The sequence below is a fragment of the Rana temporaria genome, chromosome 2, assembly GCF_905171775.1.
Source record: "Rana temporaria chromosome 2, aRanTem1.1, whole genome shotgun sequence".
Classification (NCBI taxonomy): Eukaryota; Metazoa; Chordata; class Amphibia; order Anura; family Ranidae; genus Rana; species Rana temporaria.
In genome coordinates this window covers 379,141,845-379,164,679 of record NC_053490.1, presented here as the reverse complement: position 1 = coordinate 379,164,679, position 22,835 = coordinate 379,141,845, and the positions used below count along the sequence as shown (strand labels likewise).

The 22,835-nt window shown below is 43.0% G+C and overlaps 1 protein-coding gene across 3 annotated transcripts in view; it reads right to left on the bottom strand.

Moving 5' to 3' along the window:
- Positions 1–20,916: 20,916 nt before the first annotated feature.
- Positions 20,917–22,835, bottom strand: part of ADIPOR1 (adiponectin receptor 1) — a 45,380-nt gene continuing 43,461 nt past the window's right edge. For all 3 annotated transcript variants that reach the window (XM_040337831.1, XM_040337832.1, XM_040337833.1), the window contains 2 exons: positions 21,916–22,109; positions 20,917–21,660 (listed from right to left, as the gene is read on the bottom strand). In XM_040337831.1, coding sequence (XP_040193765.1) covers positions 21,532–21,660; positions 21,916–22,109 — 323 coding nt within the window. In that variant the 3' untranslated portion in view covers positions 20,917–21,531. The remainder of the gene's footprint in view (positions 21,661–21,915; positions 22,110–22,835) is intronic.

Genomic DNA, 22,835 nt, shown 5'->3' with positions numbered 1-22,835 from the left:
GATGGTATTTTGGTAGGCTGGAAAACGTTCCCTGGCAATGTGCCCATGAATCTCTATCTGTGGCAGAGTTTGATAGTGGATAATGTCCATGGATCTATTATGTGATTTGATTTTGATGCCGCGTCAGCTATCCAGGGCTTCAGCCATAAGGCTCTTCCTGCCATAACTGAGGCTAGCATTGTTCTTGCTAAGGATCTGATGATGTCGACTGAAGCCCCTGCCATGAAGTCGCCGGCCAATTTGATTTCCTGCAAAGAGGAAATTATTTTTTCCTGGTCAGTTCTGTCTGGAAGGGACCTCTCAATGTTATGTCAAAATGGTACTACAGCTCTACTACTAAATAATTCAAGAAAAAATATATACAACAAATAAATAAATAATATAGCGGCAAACACAAAAGTGTACAAAACCAATGTGAGAAGTGAAAAAATAGGTGCTGCGCTGATATTAACTTGTTATAAATATACAATAGTGCATACGAGATCCCCAAATAGATATAGGGGCATCAAGGTGCAAATAAACATTGATAAAAATGAATATAATTGAAGAAATAGTGAATGCTAGTGCCAGATAATATAACAGTCCCGTGAAAGGATCAGCATAAAGACTTCCTTGGAAAAAAACACTGCACAATCACTGTGGAAAAAAAGAGACAAAAACAATCCTGTGAGAAGAGAAGAGAAACCAAATATGGTGCAAATAACGTTTTTAGAGAGATAAATAAATAATGCAATACAGCGATTGCACTCACGATACTTCTAGTCAAACAGGCTCAGCTGTAGAGTCAAACGCCGCTCAGTGCTTGCGATCTCCTCACTGGGACGATTCTCCCATCAATCGCGTCACTTAGGCTCCTCCCCCACGCGTATCGTCACTGGACACGTGACTTATTCATGGGTTGCCATGTGACCATGTCAGCTGTCTATTTATACACGCTGGCGATGGAGGCAAGAGCGGAGGATAGATCTTTCACATCATTGTCGGCTAACTTCCACAGTATATGACAAATTGTAAAACATTACAAACTTTTAATATTACAACATGTGAAAAAACTTTTAAAATACCAAATAGGCTATGTTATACATTGAAACACTTCTTTAATATGCTAAACCAAGCAATGTATGTATACTGCCTCAAGTGGTAAAAAACCATATCCAAAGAAGCAAAAATCTATTTGGTAGATACACACCACCACCTAGTGGATAACTATAGTAATGCATATATTATATTAAGAGGACATACATTGTATAAAAAAATTATATATACATGTGGATAAAATCCTAATACATGGATCATTCATGGTTCTGCCCAATCCATATTGGGAGCCACTCATATAATAACCAAGAATTCCAAAAATCATTATATTTACATAAAAGGATACATATTCCCATATCCCAAGTAAAATATATAAAAATATAAAATTTTAAAAATTCTAAAATATCAAAAATTACTCCAAAAAACAATATATAGTAGCCTATACTCAGAAATCAGCAATGAAGCAATTGAGATCGAACTCAATATTGAGGCCATTGGGGGACAGGGTAGCCATCTCATGTATCCACCGAGATTCGCATTTGCTAAGCTCCCTGACTTTATGACTCCCCCTCCAATGAGGTGTATATTTGTCAATGGCCCAAAATTGGAGTCCTTTGGGGTCTTTCTGGTGGCACTTTTCAAAATGTCGTGAGACATTGTGCTCCAAAAAACCTTTCTCAATGTTTTGTATGTGCTCCCTTATTCGCTTCCACATCGGTCTTTTTGTGCGTCCCACGTACTGCAAAGAACATGGGCACTGGAGCACATAAACAACTCCCTCAGTTTTACAGGTTATACGATTTTTTATTTTATACTCTTTTTTAGTTGTATTAGATGAAAAACTGGAACACTTTTGTCCGTTTTGATTTGTTTTTCTGCACGCATAACAGCGTTTGCAAGGATAGAAACCTTTTCCTTGCCAGAAAGTCAAAACATCCGCTTTGTTGGGTGGATCAGGGACACTTTTTGCCACCAAATCTCTTAATGTGGGGGCTCTTCGGTATACCACCCTAGGCACATTGGGTAATATACTCTGAAGTTGTCTATCAGCTTTAAGTATCGGCCAATATTTTTTGAATATCGACTCAAGTTGCCTATGTTGTACATTGTAGTTCAGGATGATAGGTACTTCCTGTTCTAATTTAGCAATCTTCTTTTTATCTAGGATAAGGTTCTCCCTTGGGATATTATGAACTTCCTTAATTTTTTCTTGAATAAATTCATTACTATAGCCTTTTTGTATGAACTTGGCACCAATAAGATTTGCCTGATCAAGGAACGTTTGAGTGTCCAAACAATTTCTCCTAATTCGTGTCATTTGTCCTTTTGGTATATTTATCAGCCATGGATCGTAATGACAGCTATCTGTAGGGATGTAGCTGTTACGATCCACTGGCTTAAAGAACGTTTTGGTACTTAACCTTTGACTCTCCAATGAGATTTCTAAATCTAGAAATTTAATGGTCTTGTCACTTATTATATAAGTGAGCTTTATGTTTTTTCCATTCTCATTTAGTTTGTCAAAGAATTGTTTAAATGAGGGCTCATCACCTTTCCATAGTACTTTGCAGTCATCAATAAATCTTTTGTACATCACCAACGATTCTGGTGTGTTGGTATATATGGCCGTCTCCTCCCACTCTGACATATAGATATTGGCGATACTGGGTGAATATTTTGCGCCCATAGCTATTCCGTTTAGCTGTCTAAAATACTGTGATTTATGCCAAAAATAGTTGTGTTGCAACCCATAGGCTAGGCTTCTCAAAATGAAGCATTTTTGCTTTGAGACCAGTTTACTGAAACTGTTTAGAGCCCATTTGGACGCATCAATGGCCTCCTTGTGGTTAATCACTGTATACAGTGAAGCCACATTGCTGTGGCTAGCAGATATGTATCACAAGTATCTATATTGATTGTTTCCAAAATCTGTATAAGATGTTTTGTATCCCTCAGATATGCTCGAGTTTGGGGAACCAATGGTTGCATGAAACGATCCACGTATTCACCCAACCTGGAATTAATGGATTGTATTCCATTTATGATTGGTCACCTGGGAGGTTTTTGGGCATCTTTGTGAATCTTCGGTATTGTATATATGATGGGCACCCTGCATGTATCTGGTACCAAGTAATTATATTATTTTTTGTTCAGGACTCCTTTCATTCTTCCACTGAAAATCAAGTCGGATAATTCTTCTTTATATTTTCCTGTTGGATTACATCTCAACTTGATATACGTATTGGTATCTTCCAATTGGTTGTCCAGTTCTGCATAATAGTAGTTTTTTGATAGAACCACAATGGCCCCACCTTTGTCGGCGGGCCTTATAATAATTTCTTTATTCTTCTCTAATTCTTTGATCCCTTTATGTATGTTCCTTGGGTCAGGTACTCGTTTAACCTTTAAATTTTCCAAATCCTTCAGTACCATTTTGCTAAAAACCTCTACGTGCTGATTGTTCCGCACCTGCGGGTTAAACAGGGATTTATTTTTAAGAGTACTATATTGGACTCTACCTTCATCCATATTCCTGTTGGCTTGATTCCTTATAGGCTGATTCAGCATATATTTTTTGATGTTTAGTTTGCGCACAAATTTCCGAACATCAACATATGCATCAAATGTATTTAAATTCCTTTTAGGAGCAAATTTTAAACCCTTATCCAGTGTCATTAGTTCCGTTGGGGTAAGGTCAATTCCACTTAAATTATAAATTCCTTCTCCTATTGTACTTTTTGCCTTTTTGGCCTTCTGTCCCCCTCGGCATCCCCGTGTTCGTTGGGGCTTCGGGCGTAATTCATCTGTTCGTACCGGGGTGGAGTTTTGTCGCTCCTGCGGTAGTCTAAAAAAGAGCGTGAGTCTGTTTCATTTCTATAAGTACTGAGTGGTACTTTGGGCCATTGACAAATATACACCTCATTGGAGGGGGAGTCATAAAGTCAGGGAGCTTAGCAAATACGAATCTCGGTGGATACATGAGATGGCTACCCTGTCCCCCAATGGCCTCAATATTGAGTTTGATCTCAATTGCTTCATTGCTGATTTCTGAGTATAGGCTACTATATATTGTTTTTTGGAGTAATTTTTTTAATTTTAGAATTTTTTTAATTTAATATTTTTATATATGGGATATGGGAATATGTATCCTTTTATGTAAATATAATGATTTTTGGAATTCTTGGTTATTATATGAGTGGCCCCCAATATGGATTGGGCAGAACCATGAATGATCCATGTATTAGGATTTTATCCACATGTATATATAATTTTTTATACAATGTATGTCCTCTTAATATAATATATGCATTACTATAGTTATCCACTAGGTGGTGGTGTGTATCTACCAAATAGATTTTTGCTTCTTTGGATATGGTTTTTTACCATTTGATGCAGTATACATACATTGCTTGGTTTAGCATATTAAAGAAGTGTTTCAATGTATAACATAGCCTATTTGGTATTTTAAAAGTTTTTTCACATGTTGTAATATTAAAAGTTTGTAATGTTTTACAATTTGTCATATACTGTGGATGTCAGCCGACAATGATGTGAAAGATCTATCCTCCGCTCTTGCCTCCATCGCCAGCGTGTATAAATAGACAGCTGACATGGTCACATGGCGACCCATGAATAAGTCACGTGTCCAGTGACGATACGCGTGGGGGAGGAGCCTAAGTGACGCGATTGATGGGAGAATCGTCCCAGTGAGGAGATCGCAAGCACTGAGCGGCGTTTGACTCTACAGCTGAGCCTGTTTGACTAGAAGTATCGTGAGTGCAATCGCTGTATTGCATTATTTATTTATCTCTCTAAAAACGTTATTTGCACCATATTTGGTTTCTCTTTTTTTCTCCCTTTATGAGCGGTATTGTGCTGAAGGAAAAAGGAAACCTAGGGGGTGAAGTATAAACATATTGAATTGTCTGCTACAGGATTCCTTATCACAGGATTGTTTTTGTCTCTTTTTTTCCACAGTGATTGTGCAGTGTTTTTTTCCAAGGAAGTCTTTATGCTGATCCTTTCACGGGACTGTTATATTATCTGGCACTAGCATTCACTATTTCCTCAATTATATTCATTTTTATCAATGTTAATTTGCACCTTGATGCCCCTATATCTATTTGGCGATCTATTATGCACTATTGTATATTTATAACAAGTTAATATCAGAGCAGCACCTATTTTTTCACTTTGACCTCTCAATGTTAGCCGCCAATGCAGAGATGGCTTTAGCTACTGCGGCTGTGGTGATAGCCGGCCTACAAGCGCCTCCTGCCATGGAATAAGCCTTTTTTAATTCTAGATCAATTTTAAGATCGAGTACGTTCCGAAAGGTAACTGCGTCTTCGATCAGTAGAGTAACGTGTCTGGCAAGACGCATTAAGGATGAGTGCGTTAATCAGGGAATTGATCTTAGACTCCTTTAAGGGATACATATTTGCAAGTTTGTTGCTAAGACTAGGTTGTTTATCTGATCTCTCCCATTCGTCTTTTATGCGGTCTTCCAGTTCTTCGATAAGGGGAAACGATTCGGGATCCCTCTTTAGTTCTGGAAAGTATTTCCGAATCTTTTGAGGTTCCTCCTTATCCTCTTCCCAGCCGATCGCTTCTTTGACTGAACGGGCGAACGGTTCAACTAAGCAGAAGTCGAATCCTGATGCCACCTCACGCTCTTCGTTTTCAGAGTGGGTTTCTGAAACCTAGGCGTAATGACAGGGTGCTGGTGAAGTGCTTGGGGTAGGGTTGTCTATTAAAGGAGCCGTTGTTTCCGAAATTGACTCCCGCACTGACTCCCTTATGAGCTCTGTAGCTACTGGCGTCCGATTCCTTCTCCTTGGTTGCTTCGTTGCAGCAAGAACGGCAGGCCAATTTACCTGGCAAGGCTGGAGCCCCTCATACCCAGCAAGCATTTGCTGCGGGTGGGTATGGTAGCTCTGTTCACGATGAGATGAAGTGACCGTCTGCGGTGGGACCGACTATACCGGGAACGGCTGTGACGCGAGCGGCTATGTCTTGATCGATGATAGCGGGAGGGTGACCTTGAGCGGCTTCTGCGTGATCTTCTGCTTGAAGCATGACTTGATCTCCCTCTATGCCGTGAACTTGCGTCTCTTGACCTGATAGGGCTGCCAGAAACGCAGTGTTAGTGGTCAGGCTCTCTTTTTTTGTCTCTTCTCTACTTACCTATTTGTTTTGGACAGCCTCTTACCTAGTTTGCTGGTGGTGGTCTGCGAGGGCAGTGGTCTCCATGAAGGGTGCCGGAGGACAGCTTCATAGAGTCTGGAGGGAGAGGAGGAGAGAGGAAAAAAAAAAGGGAGAGCCAGTTATAAACAGACAGTGGAGACTGGTCAGGGGGAGAATGGGCTGGGATATAAACCTACTTATGCATAAATTCCTCTAATTTTGATGCAGAGCAGCCGCCTGTAAGCCCAAACAATAGGGCTGTGCTTTTAAATTTGGCGCCGCCGTTGCGGTGCTGATGTCGCGCACGTGCAGAAGCATACCGCGCGTCCCGGCGCCATCTTGTATAAGGGTAGAGGACTGCCGACGTCATCATCCTGCTGCGCGCATTCGCAGAGCGGCGGAAAGAGATGCGGCGGCGCTGGAAACATAGCAGGGAAGCTCCTCGAGGACAGCAAGGCTCAGAAAGACCACAAAGTGGTCTAAGGAAACAAATTAGAAATATTTGAACACAGGGCATAATGTGAGAAAGAAAAATAAGTAAAAGTGGGACCACTGCAATAATTTTAAGCTTCTTTAAAGCTTGTTCAACAATGCCAGAAGAGGTTGCTCCTTAAGCCCCGAGACCACCATAGAAGCTCCTTTAGAGACTGTACAGGAGGGACTTCCAAACAGGAGAGGCTTGAATCTGCTGGGGCTATTGCGGTAAGAGGCATGCTGTTGTCCGTCCAATCTGTCAGATGAGGATAAAAAAAAGAGAATGATGCGGGGCGTCTCCCCTTCAAATTTATAGCTAACCAATCCTGTCAGGTTGTGGGGGCGGAGTCACAACCCAATGTGTGCTGCCATGAATGCGTCAGGAAACAAGGTTTGCCTGTAATGTCTCTCTGCGGAGGTCTGGGCTCTGGGATTCAGGCTTTGGTGTACTAATGCAACTGTGGCACAAAAAGTTACTGGCAGAGTCTTCTACAGGTCCAGGTGTGAGGCTCCTCCAAGTAGGAACCCATGGAAACCTGAAGGTTGGCACAACATACCCACCGTGATGGGTGAAGGCTGGATCTACTATTTTTTAGTAGCTTTCCTGCGGCAGAGATAAAGGTAAGAGAGGATCATTTTTAAACAAATGTTATCTTCTGTGAGTAGGATGTCTTACCTGGTTTTCACCACTAGAGGGAGTAAGTACATACCTGGTGTATTCTTACAAAGCCATCCAGGACACGCTCAGTGAAATCGGTCAGAGCCACTCACCTCCTCCCAGGCTCTGCCACAAAAACACATACAGAGGTCCCCTGAAGAAGCCCCAAGTGATCTGCTCTCCTCCCTCTTTCGCCTTAGGGTGCCGCCATGACGGTCGGCGCACGCTTATCACTGTCGATAGGCAGGTGGAGAGGGGGAGGGCGGTGGTTGCTCGTGCCCGGCGCACCTGTGTGCAGGCCCCAAGGGGCTTGTTTAAAAGGCCCAGCACGCCAGAGCCTTCTCTAAAGCGGCATGGACACAGAGCTGTGGGCTGTAAGCATTCCTGTGGATTGAACCAGGCAAACCTAAGACTCCTACTCGGCATCAGGTTGTGTAGTGAGCCAATATTTGTGTATTGTAAGACTATAGCACAACAGTGATTGCATTTTTGTGATAGTACCTCTGCTTTGCAGTAAGGATAGTGTCCCCCAGAAGAGGTACAAGGGCTAGTAAAAGAGGCACTAGGAAATCCCCGCTTATGGCTAAGGATTCTGAGCATGCCTGCAGTTTACCATCCCCCTCTGTCAGTCTGGTAGCAGCCTCACATGATGATCACGTGCCCGTCTGGTTTTGCAGCTTCTCCTATGGCAGCTCCTGTATACATCACTGAGGACGCTTTAAAAGTTGCTTTTGATGGCCAAGGAAGGAGGGATTGCTACTATAAATCGCAACCTCCTTAAAAGGTGGCAGAAAACGGGGAAGATCCCCTTCATCTGCTCTGGCTCTCTCATCAGATGAGCATTTTGAGGGCGAAAAATCCCTCTCTGGAGATGAGGATCAGGTGCAGTCTGAGGACTCAAGAGGATGAAAGGATTCCTTCTACCTCTCGGTCGCTAAAGATGCAGGTGCAATATTATGCAGAGATGGTGCGTGCCACTTACAAATTGCCTCCTGTTGAAGCTTCTATGTCCTCTGGGATCCCGGAAATCCCCACAGGCTGCATGCTCCTTTTCAGTTCATCCCTTGCTGGATAAACTGATGTATGATGACTGGGTTCACTCAGATAAACTGTTTTCTCCTCCTAAGCAGTTTTCCCTCCTTTATCCTATGGAGGAAGGTTTCACTAAGAAATTAAAGGTACCTGCTATAGACAGGGCCGTCTTTACCGCAGGGCAAATGGGGAAGGTGCCCTGGGCCCTGTCACTGTTGGGGGCCCAAAGCAACCCCCCAGGGCCCCAGATGGCAACCCCCCAATGTTTTATTTATTTTTTAATATATTTTTATTTTTTGTTAAAGGGACAATTTTTTAGGGGCCCCCAGGGCCCCAGATGGCAACGCCCCTTTTTTTATGTATTTTTAAATAAAAAAATATTTTTTTTAATATATTTTTATTTTATTTTTTATTAAAGGGCCATTTTTTTTTAGAGGTCTGGGGGTCCCCAGGGGCCCGTAGTTCCCCAGGGCCCCGGATGACAACCCCCCCTTTTTTTTATATATATATATATATATATATATATATTATATAAATGTTATTATTATTATTAAAGGACCCAGAGGTCTCCAGGGCCCCCCGGATGACAACCCCCCTTTTTTTTCTAAAAAAAATATTTTTTTATATATTTCTTTATTTCTTATATATATATTTATATATATATATATATATATATATATATATATATATATATAAAAAATATAATATAAATGTTATTATTATTAAAGGACCCAGAGGTCTCCAGGGCCCCCGGATGGCAACCCCCCTTTTTTTTTATAAAAAACATTTTTTTTTAAAAAAATTTCTTATATATATATATATATATATATATTATATATATAATTTTTTTATTAAAGGGCTCAGAGGTCCCCAGGGCCCCATGTGGCAAACACCCTTTATTTAATTTATTTTTTTTATAAATGTTTATTTTTTTATTTTTGTATATATATTTTTTTTATTGAAGGGCCCAGAGGTCCCCAGGGCCCTGGATGGCAACCCCCCTTTTTTTAATTTGTTTTATAAATGTTTCTTTTTTATATATTTTTTATTAAAGGGCCCAGAGGTCCCGGATGGCAACCCCCTTTTTTTTGTAATTTATTTTTATTAAAAAAAAAATTATTAAAGGGCCCAGAGGTCCCCATGGCCCCAGATTGCAACCCCCTTTTTAAAATATATTTTTTATTTCTTTTTATTAAAGGGCCCAGATGGCTACACCCCTTTTTTTATATATATTTTTGTTTATTTTTTTTGTAAAGGGCCCCCGCTTCTAAATTCGCGGCAGCCACCCCCCCTGCTTCTCAATTTCAGGCGGCAGCACCCCCCCATCCCGGTTCTCTGCTCCAGGGGGCCCATGCCTGAAGATGTGTAAGTGGCCCCCTAATTCCTGATGGCGGCCCTGCTGCCCACAAATCAGGCTGAAAATCATCAGCGGCACGCAGCCATTGACAGTACTGCTTACCTTCCCAGTGTTTTAAAATGTACAGCACCCCTGGCTTCCCTTTAGACGTGCACTTCTCCCTTCCTGCCACTGGGTGCTGCTTTAATATAAAAGTGAATTAGAATGTGATTTTATAACATCCCCAGTTTGCTCTTCCCGAGGCTGACTTCTTCATGTCCTGCTCCTCAAGGTATGTCACGGTTTGCTAATCTATATTGTAAATATAAGTTTTCTGTAGAGTGTGCCCAAAGTCTTTATAATATTTGATGATTCACTGCAGGTCTGGTCAGTGATTTAAAAAGTGCCTCTATTTTACACATGGCATGGCATGGGGGTCACAGCACCATCTGTCCATTCTGCTTTAGCACCATGGGACCCCATGCCATGCCATGTGTAAAATAGAGGAACTCTTTAAATCACAGACCAGACCTGCAGTCCAGGCTGAGTAAGGCCTCAGAGCACATGGCATTACTGTCTGTATTTAACTGCTTGATGGGCTTATTTTGGGCCTGGCTGGTTCACATGTATGTGTTTTGGCGGCCCACATTTGCGCAGGCATAGCAGTCCATTCATTTGAATGGGCCGCCATGCCTGCGTTTCCTGCAAAGAAAAGCGCATGCCTCATGTAATAGGCACGCCTATGCCCATCAAGCACTGAAATACAGCACTGTCTGTCCATTCTGCTGTCTGCTGTGACTTATCTGCAGTTCCCGCACTGTCAAACTTGCTGCATTTTTAGACGTTTAGGTCACGCTTTTAAAAACACAGTGCGTTTGTGTGTGCAAGAACTGCAGGTAAGTAGCATGGTGCAAAAGCAGAATGGATTTCAAGGCAACTGTATTTTTAAAATGCTGAATGCACCTTTTTTCTGCAGGAAACAAAGGCATGGCGGCCCATTCAAATCAATGGACTGCTGTCCCTGCACGAATGAGGACCGCCAAAACATACATGTGAACCAGCCAGGCCCAAAATAAGCTGGAGGGGGGGCCCAAAAAAAATGTTTGCCCAGGGCCCAAACCATATTAAAGACGGCCCTGGCTATAGATGCAGCTATTTCTTGTGCAAACAAAAGCCTGATCTGTCCTATAGACTATATATAGGTCCTATGCTCAGGGCTTTAAGGATCCAACTGATAAAAAGCTAGAATCTTTATTGAAAGCCTCCTCCTCTATGGCCGGTGCTGTAGTACAACCTGCAGTTGCCGCGATTGGCATGTGTCATTTCCTCAAGGAACAAATTAAGCAGATGGTCCCTACAGAGGAGATTGAGGTTTATGCAGACCTTCTTAAGGCCCTGTGTTTTACGATTGATGCGATTATGGACTCTGTTGAGTAAGCATCCCGCTTGAATCTCCTGCTGGTACACATGCGCAGGTCCCTTTGGTTGAAACATTGGGAAGCCGAGGTTTCTTGCAAAAGATACTTGGCGGCGTTCCCCTGTTTGGGGATGATTTGGATAAATACATTCAAAAGATTACCAGAGGCAAGTATACTCGGTTGCCGGTTAAAAAGAAGAGTAAAACGTCCTTCATTTAAGCGTTCTCTTTCCCCATGCCCTGGAACCTCATTCTCCAGGCCGTGGCAATGGCCTCCCCAGTCTAACACTAGGGGAAAGGCCCAAAGCCAAGCCCAAGGGCAGAAAAGGACTTGGGGTACAAAATCTTCCAAGCAGAACCCCAAAACTTTCCTATGAAGGGACGCCCCCCACTCGGCCGAGTGGGGGGGAAGGCTGCTGCAATTTGCAAGCGCCTGGCGAGAAGAAGTTCAGGACAAGTGTGTCATCTCCTCAGGCTACAAGCTGGAATTCAGAGAACTTCCGCCACCCCGTTTTTTGAGATTAAGAATTGCCAAAGATCTGGAAAAGAGGCGGCCTTTGTTTTTGGTCTTGGATTGCATGTTGTGCCAAGTGGTATTCATAGAGTTAGACCCAGAAGATCAGGGATCAGAGTTTTACTCAAACCTTTTCACAGTTCCAAAACGGGGACGTCAGACCTATTCTAGATCTGAAAAGCCTGAATCAGTTTCTGAACATCCGTTCCTTTCACATGGCGTCTGTCCGTTCAGTTGTCTCCATCCTCCAGGGAGGAGAATTCCAGGCATCAGAGATGCATATCTACATGTGCCAATGTTCCCCACTCACCCACGATTTCTGAGGTTTGCGGTGGATCAGCGCCACTTTGTTTGTGGCCCTTTCGTTCGGGTTGGCTACTGCACTTTGAGGATTCACGAAAATACTTGCCTCGGCCCTGGCAAGGCTGAGGGCACGGAGCATAGCAGTAACAGCCTATCTGGACGATCTGTTGCTCATAGATCAGTCCGCTGCACTCTTGGGCCACAATGTGCGCAGCTCAGGAGTATTTAGAGTACCTAGGCTGTGTCCTCAATCTGAAAAAATCCTCCTTACAGCCTCAGGAAAGGCTGGAATATTTGGGCATGATTATAGACACATCCCAAAGCAAGGTATTACTTTCCAAGCCAAAGGCAAAAGCCATACGAAACTTGGTCTAAATGATAAGAGCAAAAAGAAGGCCTTCCATCCATCTATGCATGAAATTATTGGGAAAGATGGTAGCCTCATTCGAGGATGTCCCTTATGCCCAGTTTCACTCAAGGTTGTTATTGGGCAGAATTCTGTCCGCTTGGAACAAAGATGTTCAGGCCCTGGACCTTCCTATGATCTTATATCCAAAGGTTCGCCAGAGCCTGAATTGGTGGTTGCTCCCCCAAAATCTATCAAAAGGAAGATCCTTTACTCCGGTTACCTGGAAAATGGTAACCACAGACGCCAGCCTTCTAGGCTGGGGGGCAGTTCTGGAAGGAGGCATCTGCCCAGGGGAAGTGGTCCGGAGCCGAAAAGCTCCTACCCATCAACATTCTGGAGATTCGAGCAATTCATCTGGCCCTCAGAGTCTGGTCTTACAGACTGCAGGGTTGTCCTGTTTGGATACAGTCCGACAATGCTACAGCTGTGGCCTATATCAATTGCCGAGGGGGCACCAGAAGTCTGGATGCCCAAAGAGGTGAATCACATCCTGTCCTGGGCAGAAAGGCATATTCCTTGCCTGTCTGCGGTCTTCATTCCAGGGGTAGAAAATTGGCAGGTGGATTTTTTAAGCCACCAGCAACTGAGTCCAGGAGAATGGTCTCTACACCCCGACATATTTCAAATCATATGTCAGAGATGGGGTACCCCAGATGTGGACCTGTTGGCTTCCAGGTTCAACACAAAACTGGACAACTTTGTGTCAAGGACAAGAGATCCTTTTGCTCAAGGGTCGGATGCCCTGACAATTTCATGCGATCAATATTCTCTGATTTATGCATTCCCTCCAGTTCTGCTTCTCCCACGATTCCTTCAGAGTCAAGAGGGAAGGAAAGTCAGTGATTTTGGTTGCCCCGGCTTGGCCCAGGAGACCCTGGCACGCAGAAATCGTAAGGATGGCAGAAGGAAGACCTTGGGTTCTCCCACTACGCTTAGACCTACTATCGCAGGGTCCAATATTGTATGGACTGAAGACCAATATTTCATCCTGCCTTACAAAGTCTAAATTTGACAGTTTGGCTGTTGAGACCAACATTCTGAGAAAATGTGGGCTCTCAGGCTCAGTCCTATACACTCTGGTTAATGCTAGGAAGCTGGCCTCCAGGCTCATCTACTACAGAATCTTGAAGGCATATGTTTCCTGGTGTGAACCCAGAAGATGGCATCCTAGGAAGTATGTCATTAATAGGATTCTTGCCTTTCTTCAGTTGGGCTTAAATGTGAAGTTGGCCCTGAGCACAATCAAGGGCCATATCTCGGCCTTTTCGGTATCCTTTCAAAGACCACTTGCCTCATTACCTAGTCCGGGCCTTTGTTCAGGGAGCACTGCGCTTGAATCTGCCGGTTAAGTCTCCCGTGTGCCCAAGGGATTTGAATTTGGTATTGTCTGTTTTACAGAAACTACCTTTTGAACCATTGCACCATGCTGCTTTAAGTCTTTGGACAAAGAAACTGTTTTTTCTCATAGCCATATCCTCAGTAAGGAGGGCATCGGAATTGGCAGCTCTTTCGTGAAAAGAACCGTATATGATTATTCATGATGACAGGGTGGTGCTGCGTCCTCACCTGACTTTTTTACCTAAGGTGGTTTCAGGATTTCATCTGAATCAAGATATAGTCCTACTGTGTTTTTTTCCAGATCCGCAGTCTGCGGAAGAAGAGAGTCTACACTCTCTAGATGTTGTAAGAGTGGTAAAAGTTTATCTGCAAGCTACGGCTCGGATACAAAAGACTGATTTGTCTATTCATTCTGCCACAGGGCTCAAGGAAGGGCCAGGCAGTGTCGAAATCTATTGCATGTTGGATTCGACAAGTCATTATTCAGGCCTATGGTTTAGAAAAGAAGATTCCTCCTTTTCAGGTGAAAGCGCACTCGACTAAAACAGTTGATGCTTCATGGGTAGTGCATCACCAGGCCTCCATGGCTCAGACCTGTAAGGCTGCTACTTGGTCTTCAGTCCATACATTTACTAAGTTCTACCAGGTAGATGCGAGAGGGTACGAGGATGCCGCCTTTGGGCGTAGTGTACTGCAGGAAGCAGTTTAGATCCTCTAGCCCAATGGCGGTCTTATTTCTGATCTGTGTCTCCCTTCCCTCAATTTAAGCATTGCTATGGAACATCCCATTAAAGCGGTTGTAAACCGCATAAACTTTTTTTTTTTTCCCCAAACCTGCAATGCAAAAGGCATAATAGGCTAGTATGCACCACATACTAGCCTATTATGAAATACTTACCTCGGAACGAGGTGTGTACCACTTACCTGGTCCACGCCGAGCAGGATGTCATCTTGCTCCGGCGTGTCTTCCGGGTATCGCCGCTCCAGCGCTGTGATTGGCTGGAGCGGCGATGACGTCACTCCCGCGCGTGCGCGCGGGAGATTTAAAATCGGCAGGGTCCGGCGGATGCCGGTCCTTCAGCCGTGGATTCCCCCCTGCGCATGTGCCGCCCGCATTGCGGGGGTAATATCTCCTAAACCGTGCAGGTTTAGGAGATATTCTCCTTACCTACAGGTAAGCCTTGTTGTAGGCTTACCTGTAGGTAAAAGTCCAAATAGTGGGTTTACAACCACTTAAGTAATTAAGGCTCCGTGTCCTGCGATGCATGAGCAAGAAAATAGGATTTTTATTACAGCTTACCTGTAAAATCCTTTTCTTGGGAATACATCATGGGACACAGAGCTCCTGCCCCTCTTCAGAGTTAAAAACATGGGTCACTTATTGCTTTGCTACAAAACTGAGGTACTCTCCATTTGGGAGGGGTTATATAGGGAAGGAACTCAATTCTAATTGGGTTTGCCAGTGTCCAATCACCTGTGGTGACTACATAACCCATTAAGTAATTAAGGCTCTGTGTCCTGTGATGTATTCCAAAACAAAAGGATTTTTACCGGTAAGATGTATTAAAAAATTCTATTTTTTTTTCCTTCAATACAGCCAGGTTCCTCGTGCCTTCTTGATTGATATACGGCACCATGTTTGGCATTGTCTCACTGCACTGATTAAGTATCCCTCCAGAAGCAGGATCCTGTGCTGCTGGGACAACCTGACTTCTCTGAACTCCAGGGTGTTGATGGGGAGCTTGGTTTTCTCTCTTGACCATGTTCCTTAAACTGTCAAGGATTAGGACACTCCTGCCTAGCCTGACAGACTTGCATCTGTTTGGGATGTATCCAGAGCTAGACCCAAGTATTCTGGGTGAAGAGAAGGTTGGAGAGAAGATTTCCCTAAATTGATTACCCAGCCAAAAATCTGGAGCAACTGAAATCGTCCTATGTATTTTGTTTTTGACAACTGATCTGGAGAGTATTTCAGAAGGAGTTCATCTAGACAGCCTGTGACTTGAATTCCCTGGGTTCCGAGCAGGGTCAGCAGAGGTGCTAAGATGTGAGAGCGATGATGAGAAAAACTGGAACTGTCACTGCAAAAAGCAGAAAATGCAGATGAGATGGGTAAATGGGAAACAGAGATCAGCATCTTTGATATCTATTGATGTCAGATGTTCCCTTGTCTCAGAGAGGCAATTATTGCCTTTGTTGAGTCCATGCAGAATTTGGGAGTTTGAATTAATCGGTTGAGGGATTTTATGTTTTATGTTGCTTGAGTAGAAACCTTTGAACCTGTCTTGTGGGAATACTAGCACAACAACTCTCTGGGGAAATAGGTGTTCAAGGGCCTTCTGCAAATCTAACTGCTTGGGCAATCTTTGGATGATCTGAAAGAAGAAAGTGGTGATGGTGCAGGTTTGAACTCTATTTTGTACCCTCTTGAATCTACCTATTGAATCCACCAGTCTGGGATGTCTGTGACTCAGAGAAAGGCAGACTGTAAGTGAAGTCCACCCACTTAGGAGTGAGGGTGCCCTTTTGTTGTGAAGATGGGCTTTGGGGAAGGCTCTGTGGCTTTTGTGGACCATGTCTTGTGCTGAAAGGAATGGCATAGCTTAGGCTTGGAGGCTGAAATTTGTCATGGAATGCACATCTTATCAGTTCTTAAACAGGGATTTGTTTGTAAGATATTGCAGGACTCTAACCAAAAAGAGGGAAACAGCGAGACGGAGGAGTTAGGTTGCATAATTCCAAGGCTTTTGCAGACAAAATGCAAAAAGGTTCTCAGTGTTAGAAAGCATGTTGTGTGAAAATCCCTCTTTAACATAATAGCAGTTTATTGAAGAAAAAACTTCCACAGCTTCGGGAGTAAGAGTAGAGGCAGGGGATTTATAAGCCCTGGACATGGCCGTATTAAAGCGGGGGTTCACCCGAAAAACACATTTTTAACATTAGATTGAGGCGAATTGTGGGAAGCACAATCGGGTGTTTTTTTTTTTAAATCAATGCAGTACTTACCGTTTTAGAGATAATGTTCTCCGCCGCTTCCGGGTATGGTCTGCGGGACTGGGCGTTCCTATTTGATTGACAGCCTTCCGACCGTCGCATACAGCGCGTCACGAGTTGCCGAAAGTCGGAAGGCTGTCAATCAAATAGGAACGCCCAGTCCCGAAGACCATACCCGGAAGCGGCGGAGAACATCTCTCTCTAAAACGGTAGGTACTGCATCGATTTAAAAAAAAAAAAACACCGATTGTGCTTCCCACAATTAGCCTCAATCTAATGTCAAAATTTTTTTTTCCGGGTGAACCCCCGCTTTAAGGACACAATCTTTCCAATGAATTGTGACATAGATGCAGGAAATTCTGCTTTTGTTAGGGAGGCTGCATGTTGTGAGCCTGAAACAGAGCTAGAATCAGATGCAGACATCTGTGTTGGAACCAGGTCCTGCTTTGGTGAAAGGCAAGCATCGTCATTTTGAAGGTCAGTGTTGTGCAGGCCTTCTGCAGAGCGAATGTTTGCCTGTATTTTTGAATTGGCTCCCTTTCACCTGGCCTTCGCTATAGTTACAAGTAAGGGTATTCTCCTGGGGAAATACTTCTGAAGTACAGGAGTGGGGATGAGGCGTGTAGTAGTAATCCAGATGTAGACAGTCCTGTAATGAATCTTCATGGCAAAAGGGTGGGAGGCAGAGTCATTTATGAGGGCTCTGGATGGAAGTCGCATTCAAGTGGTCGACCAGTGGTGTCATGCAACACCTTGTCATCCAAGACTAAGCTCCGAGAGCTTAAAAATTTAGCACAAAGTTTTTACAGTAACCGTCAGTGATACAGGCTGGCTCTGTCCTACCTGGTGCTGGGCTGCATATAAAGCCCAGACTTTGCCCATCATACCCCCAAAAGGGTCGTCAGGGATTGGGTTCCATAGCGATGGACCGCAGCCCTGGACCTGTAAAGAACCTTGTGGTCGACTAAGAACCAGGTGCTAGGGTGAACAACCATGCAGGATCAAGCGCCAGAAGCAAGATTAAAGGCCATCCCCACAGCATGGGGCTTGAGTACAGCTGTCAAGATTTTACCAAGGTTTCAGCGATCAAGTTACACTGTTTCTGTGTAGACATTAGAAGACAGTGAAGTGTGGACAGTAAGATTCAAAGAAAATAATAAACTAGTGAAGCCAATTTCTCTGTCAAGCAGAAGAGGTCCACCATCACATTCAGACCCTAGTAAGGAGTCACGGGATGGGGGTAGGATTATAGGGGAGTTGCCCCAGGAAGGTGTCCTCAAAAAAAAGCTTGCCAATGTCCAGTCACCTGAAGGCACAAGCCTATATCTCATGGTGTATGAATATGTTGCCTGCGCCATGTACTGTATAAATAAAGATACCTCCTTCCTGGATTACCTATAGGCTTTGTAGCTTCTCCTCTGCTGTTTACTTTCAAGTACAAAGCAGTATATAGCCCAGAGTACCTTTCTGCCGGCAAGCTGTGATTTCTGAAAAAATTCCACCTCCTGAAACTTCCGGCAGGCTCTTTGAAATGTGTGACACAGCAGTACCTACCCACAGGGCACAGCAAATATATGTCATAGAATTCAAGTTATTACATTTGTGGGATCTTCACAGTTTACAAACGTCAAGATCATTCAGATTAATAGGAGTAGGCTAGAACAAATTGAAATGCAATACTATCAAGAAATAAGGTTCATAGTAAAGCAGCTGGGAACAATAACAGAGAAATCCTTGTAAGGCTATGGAACTTGCATGAAGGAAGGTACACAATGAATTAAACTAAATTGGACAGTTACAGAGTCCATATATGAAAAGGTACATGCTTCTCAACACCAGGCAGCAAGTGTCTTAGAGACAAAGGAGGCCAAAGAAAAAGACAAGGACTCCAGGCAGCCAGTTGCTAGCAGTAGTAGTCTTACAGTGAATCTCCAGATTTAGTAGTATGATGCAAAACTGCGAAGGGAGCCCCTTTAACTAGCACAGAAAGAGCAACGACAGTCTGCATCGACTGTAAAATAACCAGTAGGCGATATTGTTAAAAATCTTCTTTAGAAGTCTCTTTACAAAGCACAAAAACAGTCTGCCACATCGAACCTCTAGAACACTAACTTGCAACTGGGGTTTAACTCCTTGTTCTAGAAAAGTATAGCCCAAGGGAAGGAGAAACGTTTTAATCACCGTCAATCCTTCTAACCACTGTGTAGTCCAATAAACTATAAGAGAAAACTACTTTCTGGCAAGCACCACAACAATGACTAAAATGATGTTGACATTAGAATTTCCATTATATTTAATTAAATTACGTTTTTGCTGCATGGAAAAAAGTCTATTCAAGCTACGTTTTCTACTAAGCTACAGCGTTCGTACAGAGGTGCATCATAGTATCCAGAACTAAAGACATCTGCAATCACTGATGCCTTGTACACACGATCGGAATTTCCAAAGGAAAAAGTCAGACAGACTTTTTCCATCGGAAATTCCGATCGTGTGTATGTCACATCAGATTTTTTCCATCGAAAAATCAGAGGAATTCCATTGGAGTTTAGATAGAACAAAAGTCCGACCATGTGTACGGGGCTTAAGGAGTTTACTCACACACATGAACATTCTGGGTGAGGTTAACAAGTGCAGTAATTATCAAGTTCTAGGATTTATTTGCAAGCCTGAGAGGTATGTGCCAACAGACCACCAAGCCAGAGGGTACACTGCAATAAGTCACCATAAAATGATCCTGTGAATATACCAATATGACCACACATTCACACTGGTCTTCTATATTTGATTTATTTTAACACAAGAGAAATTGTTGGGGGAGGAATAAACAAACTTTATTCATCCCAGATCAAGTTCTCCTGCCTTTAAATGTACGTGAATTTCTGTGTTTAAACATGTTCCGAGTATCTAATCTGCCCCTGGATGCAAAGAGTTCAATTTTCTTAGCTAGATTCCGGTAGGGCGGCTTATCTATCAGGCGGCGTAGCGTATCGTATTTACGCTACGCCGCCGTAAGTCAGAGAGGCAAGTGCTGTATTCACAAAGCACTTGCCTCCTAAGTTACGGCGGCGTAGCGTAAATGGGGCCGGCGTAAGCGCGCCCAATTCAAATGAGGATGGTGTGTTTTATGTAAATGGTTGGTGACCCGACGTGATTGACGTTTTTTACGAACGGCGCAAGCGCCGTCCGTGTACATATCCCAGTGTGCATTGCTCCAAAGTACGCCGCAAGGACGTATTGGTTTCGACGTGAACGTAAATTACGTCCAGCCCCATTCACGGACGACTTATGCAAACGACTTAAAAATGTCAAATTTCGGCGCAGGAATGACGGCCATACATAACATTGACTAGGCCAGCTATTTGTTCGACTAACTTTACGCCGGAAAAGGCCATACGTAAACGACGTAAAAAAAAAATGCGCCGGGCGCACGTACGTTTCTGAATCGGCGTATCTAGTCATTTGCATATTCTACACCAATCTCAACGGAAGCGCCACCTAGCGGCCAGCGTAAATATTGCATCCTAGGATACGACGGCGTAGGAGACTTGCGCCACTCGTATCTTAGCCTAATTTAAGCATATCTGGTTTCCAGAATACGCTTAAATTTAGGACGGCGTAGATTCAGAGTTACGTCAGCGTATCTACTGATACGCTGGCGTAAAGCTATCTGAATCCAGCTATCTCTAAACACAGCTAAAATGAATGCACCTAAACATGGTGTGAAATTAACCATTTAAAATAATTTCCTGCATTTAGAAATGTCCTACAAATGCATATAGGTCGTTGAATGAGGTGTTGGCTCCATCACGTCATCCTGATCCAGATTCAGTAAATTACGGATCTAGGACAAGCATATGGGAAAATAAAAAAAACGACTATCCTGCACTCCTGTGGGGGATGAAATTAGGGGCGGAGAGCTGCTATTTGAGCAGAAGACGCTTGTAAAACGCTCAAGTCTGGCGTTTTTATTGAAGTCTATGTGACCAAAAACTATTGTAATCTGCCAAAAAGAAGCTCATGTACTTTTCTGAGCTTCAAGCGAAAGAACGCTCAGATGTGAACAGGAGCCATTGAAATGAATGGGATTTGGCTTGTCGAGTGTCTACAAGCTTTAAGCAGAAAATCTCTCAGGTGTGAATGCAGCCTAAACTTCTGACATAACCAAGGTATTTGAACACATTAAATGCACCTCTGAAATAAATATCGAAAAACAATTATATTTCCTTTTCACAATGTTAAACTTTATTTCTTAACTTCTTGTTTAGCCTTTACCAAGGTAACAAGTTTTGACATAAGTAAATATACATGAACATTTGTATGTATTTATGTAATACCGTAGGTGTGAATATTTAATATCCCACCATGAAGTCATAATCTGAAGGCAATAGGGGCCCAGTATTCCTGGGTCCACTAATGCTTTACACATATTGTACAGTACTGTCATTAGTACAATACGATAAGAAATCCTGTAGAATGTGATGACTTAGTATGTTCCATTTCTAACTGATTCCAGATGAATAAAAGACCCAGATGGTGGGAGGATGTGACCTAATAGAAGAGACCTTAATATAAAACAAATTAAAACAGCTAGTGCCCCTTCTTCTTTAAGATATAAGGCAATTAAAGGTTATGGTCAAAATACATCTTAGCTCCTTGTGTACGTCTTATACTTGCTTGACTCTGGTATTCCAAACGAGGAGGTAACAGTGACCATTGCCTTGTAACTGAGGTCTTTTGCATTGTCTAAATACAGATGAGTAATAAACCAGTTTAAACGTCCTCTAAACACACCCTTGTACATGTCCCAATGCAGAGTCTAATTTCATCACAAACACTACAGGAGGGAATCATCTGTGCAACCGCCCTCCAGTCCATAACGGAATTCTTGCAAGTTGGATACTCCATAGAAATGGATAAAAGCTGCTGCCACTACTAGAACATGGAAGATTTGATGAGACTGGAACTGAAAGAAAAAAGAAAAGGAGTTGGGGCACATGGCAGAAAAACACTAATGAGCACTTATCTTCGATTAGATTTTTAGCACTTATCGAGTTTACACAGATATTGCATCTAAAACATCTGTCCTGGGGCCACAAACCCTTTCCAAGTGGCAACCTATGTAAATAAAGCATTAAATGTAGACTCTGTCTCAGAATGTTAGATTCACTATTTTTCACAACAGTAACAAACCATATTCAGAACAGCGTACAACACTTACCCATATATCAAATTTGCCAGGGAAGAAACGTTCAGGAATCCTTGCTGCATACAGCCCAGCTCCTGTTATGTACATTACAGCCATTAAGAAGAACCAGCCCATCTGACCCACTGTAGTTGCTTTAACAAAACCCTCTGCAATGGTGAAATGGAGGGTTGGAACAATGCCACTCAGACCAAGACCAAGAAACACACCTAAAAATAAGGCATAAAAGACCACCAGGATTTAGAAATGCATATAAGAAACTAGACAATTTTTTTTACAAAAACATGCAGATAGGGAAAAATACTAGAAACCTTCACACAGACAACACCACTCACATTTCTACTGTTAAAAAAGTCTCTAAATATTATGTGTGCTGTATTAGCAGTTTTAACACAGATAACATTAACAGAATCGGGGAAAATACGGGGAAAACTTCCTGGTAAAATCGCAGCACGGCAAACTGCATCGTCTTAGAGACAATACAGTTTGCCGTGCTGCGATTTTACCAGGAAGTGGGTATCTGTTAAAACCAGGTACCCGCCCCCCCAAAAAAAGTGCCACATGTGGCAGTGGAAGGGGGGTGGGGAGCAAAGCGTCCGCTTTAAATAACCTCATAATATTTAAGTCACCCAAAGTGCTACATAAATACAAGAAAAAAGTACTTATAAAAAGATAAAGGCACATAAAATGGAAGTGGACCAAAAACATATCCATGATTCTCCAGAGGTAGGAATAGATGTACATAATAAACACAGACGCGTTTCAACTTTTCAAAATACGTCTTCCTCAGGGGGTGGCATCAAAGAACATGAGACCTCCACCACTCTTGGTGATAGTATTTGTGACTGGGTGCCTTTAGTAATACGGCACCCTGGTGGGAGAAGGCCCAACCACCATGCCGCATCTTCTTGGGCACCGAGATGTAGAGGAGATCT